Below are 7,862 nucleotides of genomic sequence, written 5' to 3'. Positions count from 1 at the left end.
TCCTACCCAACAAGGCTGCTATTGACTTGCGAAAACAATGTAGGTACATTGGCAGTTTAGGAAGCTCAACCCAAATGGGGGTTTTGGTAGGTTTGGGATTGCTTGGGCTAAAGTTAGCAGTCCATTGATAGAGGGATAGCGTGGAATTCTTTACCATCCCATTGGCTGTGGCTAAGGACTTTCATGGCCAATTCCTCAGAGTCAACAAGCAGAAAGATAAAATAATTGTTTGGTAGATAATGAGTGGCAAGGACCTTCCCCTCTAAGCTTCCCAATTAAAGTGACTCCAAGTTTTTAGGAAATCAATAGGAGGGGTGAGGACCATGATAGAGGCCGATTCGAGCCCAACAAATGAATCGATCCTTCTAATGGTGCATATCGAGATAAGGAAGAGCAACATAGGGATTACCTTTCTTTTTTGGCATTGTTTTCAATGTTTATTTGATGCTGCTTGCTACCTAAAGGAGCTTGGGGGTTGTTGCATCAAAAGCCCTTTCACCATTGCCGAGGTGAGCTCTGTAATAATCCATGAAGGAAGGGTCTTGGAAGTCTCCTCTTGAGAGTAGGTGCTCTAAGAACTTTTGAGCCAAGCTGAAGCGCAGGAGATTGTGAGCCTTCGTAAGAAGCGTGTGTCTTCCCTCCATATCTAGTCTGCCATTGATGTTGTTCCATTGCTGTTCAGGCAAAAGATGTGAAAAGGTAGGGTTAGTAAGCACCATGGAGTAAGAGGAATGTAGGGTGTCCCCAAGAGGGAGGGGCACCTTGTATAAACTAAGAGGGACCACCTCCAATCATCATAGGAGCAAGGATGGCTGAGAACTTCAAAGTGTCCGAGGTATCCTTCCCCTTTGGCACGCAAGGCGATGTGCTTGTTCCGTTCCGTTTGCCACTCTCTCCAAGAAGCCCCTTATATCTTTTTTGTTCTGTACCTTCAAAATTCCATTCACATAATTTTTACCTCGGAAATTCCGCTGTATTGGGGTGCCATTGTAGAACGCTTCTAAGCAAACGCTGCACCCATGAGAATAATCAAGCTGCCATTCTGCATGCAGGAGCCACGCTTTGTCAACAGAGAGCCTGATCGTTTGCTCCTCGTCCTCGACACCCCACATCACAAACAATCGCGCCACAAAACTATCGTAAGGAAGAATGGCCGTCTTAGATTTGTATTTCTTACCAACGGACTACTTCACGCCTCTGTCCTCTCATTCGTTGGACAATGCAAACAGTAAGGTAATTAGCAATGTCATTCCGATTTCTTAAGAACATAAGTTGAAAAGACTTTCTTTCTCGCTCACGGATGCATGTGTAATTCATTCTTGTGTCATGTACCCACTAAGGAGCCGATATGGCTTAATGGCTGGTATAATTCCTGCTGCGTCCAAGAAGAGCAAAATAGAAGAAGATTTCGGTCATCAGAGAGATCAAGAAGAGGGAGGAAAGCAGAAGAAGGTGCCAAACTTTCTTCAGGTGAGAAGAGCACACAGATGCAGGAAACAATTTATGTCAGACTACAGGAGGAGGAGGATGCTTCTCTTGCCAGCAATACCAATCAACAGAAACTGCTGCAGCATGATGACAAGGCACTTGTGGCATTACTGAAGGTTTGCGGACGCAAAAATGACCTAGACACAGGCAGCAAGTTACATGCTGCAATTGTCAGGATGGGGTTGCTAGAAAAAAACGTTTTTGTTGGCACCTCCTTAGTCAGTATGTATGCTAAATGTGGCCTCCTTGCAAAAGCACAAGAAGTCTTTGATAAACTTCCATTTCGAGATGTGGTCACATGGAATGGGCTGATTGTAGGATATGTTGAACATGAGCTCAGTGAGCAAGCACTGAAGTGTTTTGAACAAATGCAATGCGATGGTGTCCCTCCAAATTTCATTACCTTTGCTTGCATCTTGAAAGCCTGTGGTAGCCTAGGAGCTGTAGACAAGGGCCAAGAAGTACATGCAAGGATTGTTAGAGAGGGATTCCTAAACCAGTTTATTATGCTTGACACTGCACTAGTAGACATGTATGCCAAATGTGGTCTGCTTGCAGAGGCACAAGAAGTTTTTGACAAGCTTCCATTTCAGGATCTGGTCGCATGGAGTGTGCTTATTGCAGGATATGCTCACTATGGGCATGGTGAGCAAGCATTGGAATGCTATGAACGGATGCAATGTCAGGGCCTTTCTCCTGATGCAGTCACCTTTGTTTGCATTGTGAAAGCCTGTGGTAGCATAGGAGCTGCAGTTCGGGGCCAAGAAATACATGCTGAGATTATCAGACAGGGATTGCTGGAAAAAGATTACATTGTTGGCTCTGCATTAGTAGACATGTATGCCAAATGTGGTCTGCTCACAAAATCGCAGAAGGTCTTTGACAAGCTTCCAGTACGAAATGTGATCTCATGGAGTGCGCTAATGGTAGGCTATGCTCAATATGGGCATGGTGAGCAAGTTCTGAAATGTTTAGAGCAGATGCAGCTTGAGGGTATCTCACCAAATGCAGTTACATATGCTTGCAGCTTGAAAGCCTGTGCATGTGTAGGAGCTGTAGACAAGGGTAAAGGCTTACATGTCGAAATTGTGAGAGAGGGATTACTGGAAAAGAGTATAATTGTTGGCACTGCATTGGTAGATATGTATGCAAAATGTGGTGTTCTTGAGAAAGCACATGAAGTGTTTAAAGAGCTTCCTGTTCGGAATGTGGTCTCCTGGAATGCAATAATTGCAGGATATTCCCTGCTTGGAAAGGCTCAACATGTTTTCCAGTCATTTGACGAAATGGTAGCAGAAGGTATAGAACCAGATCTGGTTACATTCACCACTTTACTTAATGCATGCAGTCATGCAGGTTTGTTAGAGAAGGGCCAGATCTATTTTGAGTCCATGAGCATGTACTATGGTCTCATCCCTACTTTAGAGCAACATAATTGTATGGTTGACCTCTTTGCTCGTGCAGGACACCTAGACAAGGCTGTAGCAGTGATTAAGGAGATGCCATGTGCTGTTGATGTCACAGTGTGGCTAACTGTCCTAAGTGCTTGCCAAAGGTGGGGAAGTATAAAGGTAGGAAGACTGGCTTTTGAACATGCAGTGCAACTTGATGAGAAAGCGGCTGCAGCTTAAAGACTGGCTTTTGAACATGCAGTGCAACTTGATGAGAAAGCGGCTGCAGCTTATATTACAATGAGAAATATCTATGCAGAGGCTGGCAGACAGGAGGATGCCAACAAGGTGGAAGCCATGAGACTGCAAAAGCAAGCATGGAAGAAGGCAGGACACTGTTGGTGGACTGATTCGAGTGGTGTTGTCCATGCATTTTCTGTTGTGGATCAAAAGCATCCACAAAGGAAAACTATTTGTGCAAAACTAGAATATCTAGCCCACAGAATGTCTCAGGAGGGATATTTCCCTGGCGTGCATTGGGTTGCATGGAATGGATGTGATGGGACAAAGAGTGATGGTTTATGTGACCACAGTGAGAAGCTGGCTATTGCATATGCTCTTAGCTGTACACTGAAAGGGACACCAATACACGTTTTCAAAGATGCGCAGACCTGTCGTGAATGCCATACGGCTATATCATTTGTGTCATTAATAGAGAAACGCAGAATTGTTGTCAAGGATACAAAGCACTTTCACATTTTTGAGGATGGTAAGTGTGCTTGTGGTAATATTGGTGACACTGGTGTGATGCCATTAGACATTTTCTCATGACCAGCTTTACAGAAATCAAACATACTTTGCAGGTTATCTTCTTATTTTGTGCTGTGCCATGCAGTCTGTTGATGTTGAGATGCACTGCCATGTATGAAGTAGGAATAGCCTTCTGACAGATGGAGGAAATTCCCTTGGTGGAGTTCTTGACCTAGGGCTGGCAATGCAATGATATTGGCTGTGGAGTTCTTATATATAGCCAGCCACTCAACTGAAGGTAGACATTGGCTGGTCCAGGAGCTTGGGAGAGTTGATAGCAGCAGTGGTGCTGATAGGTCCTGCTGCAAGAGCAAGATCATCCACCAGCTCATTGGTTGTTGATTTTTACAATTCCTTTCCAATGTGCCTGATTAGTGAACAGGCATGCAACAAGTTTAGTTACTAAAGCTTTTCATGTGTGCTTTTTGTGGAAGGCTGTCGTATTTTAGGTTGGTGAGTTTGAAGCAGTTAAGTAACAACTTGTTGAAGCTCTCACATTGGAATACATGTAGGTGACCTCGCAGATCAGCTAATTGGATTATAGTAGCTGGCGCTACTATGAAAATGGCTTCCATGGGTTGTCTTACTACCTATTAAAGAAATTTCCTTTAACTGCTTTGGTGAATTGTATCAATGGATTGCTTGGAGACCTCTTTGAAGGTGGTGGTGCCAGATTATGCATGTGACCAGTGAGGATGTTGTGTCAGATAAGCTCAAATTCTCAATGCATCCTTTGGTTGCATTATGAGGTTGAGAATGATTCCATCATGAAATGGGCTCTTGTGGAGATTCTCTGAACTGGAAGGCTACAATGTATTGGGACCATATGGGCTTGAAAGCCCTATAGTGCAAGTCTCTTACAAACGTATGGCACATGGATGTGCATAGTAAGGATATGATTTTTACTCTCTCTGAAGACGTGGCTAGTCTACCATATGGATGTTCTATCAGCATGCTTCAAAGATTTGGGCTCAGACATGGGGGGATTTTAAGAGAAGTTTTCATGCTTGCAGACATTCAGGCACATGGATTCATAAAGTTGATGCAATTTTTGAGCACTCTCTCGGAAGAGTTTGTCAGCAGCTAGTCTATTGGATGGATGTTCCACCAGCGTACTTAAGTAGTTATTGCAAGGTTGTATGTAGCTTAGACATGGGGGCCAGAGAAGATAAGGCTTCATGCAGGTTTCTGTAGATAGGCACTTCCCCAAGATTGGTTTTCTTAGCAAGTTTGTTGTTTTAACTAGGCAGCACCTTGCAAGTGGCTGAGCCACATACAGTTAAGAGTACTGTTAAGGAATGCTGATGGGGCATTCCATCTGGTAGGCTGGGCACATAATACAAGCCTTTTGTTGCTTTCAACAAACACATAAGTTAGTTTTACATCTATGGAGAGCAATGCAAATACTGTACCTAATTGTGACAAGAGACTAAGGAGAGGAGATTTGGTAGCACATGGGAATACATTGTTTGTCATCGTGCCTTTTTGGAATTGTGATTTTTTGCAAGGTATGTGAAGGAAGATTTTGAAGGGATCTGGCATGACTAAGTGCAAGTTGATAGACAAAGACGAAGTCAGGTCCAAGGGTCATGCATATGTGGTACGACTAAGTGTGAGTTAGTAGCCATGGATGAGATATTTTTTTATTATATAGATCTAATATTTGTATTAATGGATCCTAATGGAAGATAGTGAGGGAGGGCTATGATAATTTTTGGGTTATCTACAAATTTTTTATTAAAATTGATTGTAGCCTACACCTCTAAGTATCCAAACTAGTAGTTTTAGAAGCTGCTATACATAGAGAAAATCCTAACAAATTGAGTAGGCTAAAAAGTGAAAACTCATGCTACCAAATATTTAAAAATTTGCCAAAAATAAAGATGAAATAGTAACATAAATAAAAAACTTAACCATGATATAGAAAATCCATCCATATAGTTATGAAAATAAGTAAAAATAAAGGATCAAATCCATGCTTTGATATCAATTGAAATTAAGCAAAATCACACAGAAAAAACTCAATGAGCTGATGCACATGAATGGGCACTCTTATATCCAAGGTGAACGGTGGAAGCGCACAAGGCTTAACCAAAAGTAGTTGAACATCAAACAACCCAAAAGATCCTAACTAGAGCTAGAGTGACACCTTATTTGGAAAATGCTAGAATGTCCTTAATCTAAGAGGCTATGATAGAAAGAAAATAAAAGAATAGGACTCACTAAAAGTAGATTTTTAAACCTAGAAGCATCTATAGGGTAAGCCTAAACTTATCTAAACCTAGTAGCATATGACAAAGACACAATCCTACATTTCAATAGAATATTAAAACATACAAAATTTACCTAATAGATAAAATATTCTCACTAAATAAGGTGATATCTTTTTTTACCAAATCTAAATGTATCAACCAATATTTCTAATGCATTCTTAAAGTTAGCATGATAACTTTTAGTGACCTTGTTTTACCTCAAATGTTAGATAATGTTGTGTAATCCAAAATTTTGACAAAGTTTACTAATTCCAACATCTTTTAAGGAAATTTAATAGAATTTATTGTACAAAAGATGGCTATCTTACCAAAGTTTTTGGTATTCTTAGATGTTCTTCTAGTATTCTTAGCAATACTAAAAGTAGTGTTGGAAATATTGTCACCATCTACTCCAACTTAAGTGGTTTGCTAGACCTACTTCATTAAATCAAGAATTTTTTTTCATCAAGGGTAGTGGTTTCCAGCAAGATTTAGAAATGAAGTCCTACCTTTCTCACTCAAGCATAGCCCAAAGTCTTATGCTTGCTTGTTTGTATATGCAAGAGATTATTTGCATTGCAAACCTGCTCAAACTATTCAACAAAGTTGTCTAGGTCATTGCATGCTCTATACTTGTTAACTTTCTCCATAATTATTGTTATCTTCAAATGACTCTTGGATTTTTAGTGTTACTCATAATCCTATTAGAATTGAGGCTATTAAGGGAGCATAACATTTTTTTGTTGTAGGTGTATTTAATAGCCATTTGATTAAGAGATTGAAAGGATTGAGGTCAATGTTTGATGATCTAGCATCTTTTGTGTCTCTTTTGGTTTTGGATCCCCCAGCCAAATCTAGTATTCTATGGGCTTGTTCTAATTCTACCTCCTCTCTACATATGTCCATGTGTTGAGACTATGTGAGCCTAGTCACTTGTTTTAACATGTGTCTTCATGTATTTGTTTGAGCAAAAAAACATGTGCCCAATAGTAGACATTATAATAAATATATAAAGCAAGTTATTATCATATGTTATTAGCTTTTGCATCAAAGTTTGCCTTCGGGGTAGTGTTGCACTAGTCTAGAGAACATAATATAGATTTTCTAGTGAGCTTTGTGAGCAAGTAGCTCACTGATGCCAAAATGAACTATTTCACCATCGAAAGGGAAGGCTTGGCAATGGTATTTGTGGTTAAGAAGTTTTGCCATTATCTTTTGGCAACACCATTCACCTTCTTTGTAGATCATGGCATTATTTATCTCATTAATAAACCATGTATGATAGGGCATACTAGTTGATGGTTAGCTTTTGTTGGAATGTGGCTTCTCAGTTTGTTGTTCGCAAGGGCAAACATCACATGGCAAACTATATGTCATGAGTAATGAATGGGAACCTACAGAAAAGGGTGTCATGGATGACCTATCAGAAACCCATTTGTTTAAAATCTTGATAGAATAATAGTTGTACAAAGTAAACCTCACTCTATATTGGGCCAATGACATCATTGAGATAGTAAAAAGAGATTCTTGTTCACCCAATTGAGAAGGGTTGACTTCAGCATCTTATTATATAAGACTTAGCCCTACTAACTAAACACATGTTAGCTATCTCGATTAGGCTAAGAGATGCATCTACAAATATGAGATGCATGGTAAGCTCATTGAAGCACAAGGGTGAAGTGCAGGAGGACACTTTGCTAGAGACACCACCACAAGGAAGGTTCTACAATCTTGGTCGTGGTGGCCTTCCCTTTTTAGAGCAAAAGCAATCCCTAATTGCAGATAGAGTGTCAATTGTGAAATAGTAGGCACCAACAAAGCCATTGTACATTGCCTTACCACCAAAAGCCATAGAGCATTGGCTCACACCATAACTACTTAGTCCAAGAATAAAGGGAAGAGTCTTGAGGAACCCTAGATG

The 7,862-nt window shown here is 40.5% G+C and overlaps 1 protein-coding gene across 1 annotated transcript; it reads left to right on the top strand.

Moving 5' to 3' along the window:
* Positions 1-840: 840 nt before the first annotated feature.
* On the top strand, positions 841-5,347 carry LOC148038684 (putative pentatricopeptide repeat-containing protein At3g15130). Its single transcript, XM_087674316.1, has 3 exons — positions 841-1,233; positions 1,341-3,081; positions 3,136-5,347. The coding sequence occupies exons 1-3, from the start codon at positions 1,150-1,152 to the stop codon at positions 3,708-3,710; spliced, it is 2,400 nt and encodes a 799-aa protein (XP_087530442.1). The 5' UTR covers positions 841-1,149; the 3' UTR covers positions 3,711-5,347.
* The last annotated feature ends 2,515 nt before the right edge of the window (positions 5,348-7,862 follow it).

The sequence above is a fragment of the Lygodium microphyllum genome, chromosome 3 (assembly GCF_053477565.2).
Source record: "Lygodium microphyllum isolate KBCC chromosome 3, Lygodium_microphyllum_v1.1.10, whole genome shotgun sequence".
Classification (NCBI taxonomy): domain Eukaryota; kingdom Viridiplantae; phylum Streptophyta; class Polypodiopsida; order Schizaeales; family Lygodiaceae; genus Lygodium; species Lygodium microphyllum.
Note: the sequence above shows the minus strand (reverse complement) of the source record. Positions and strands in the feature narration are given on the sequence as shown.

Bases quoted from the DNA above. Each gene is read 5' to 3' on its own strand.
- LOC148038684 (XM_087674316.1), top strand. From the start codon at position 1,150: ATGGCCGTCTTAGATTTGTATTTCTTACCAACGGACTACTTCACGCCT. The intron at 1,234-1,340 runs GTAATTAGCAAT...GTACCCACTAAG, and splicing joins TGGACAATGCAAACAGTAAG to GAGCCGATATGGCTTAATGG. The intron at 3,082-3,135 runs ATGCAGTGCAAC...TGGCTTTTGAAC, and splicing joins AGGAAGACTGGCTTTTGAAC to ATGCAGTGCAACTTGATGAG.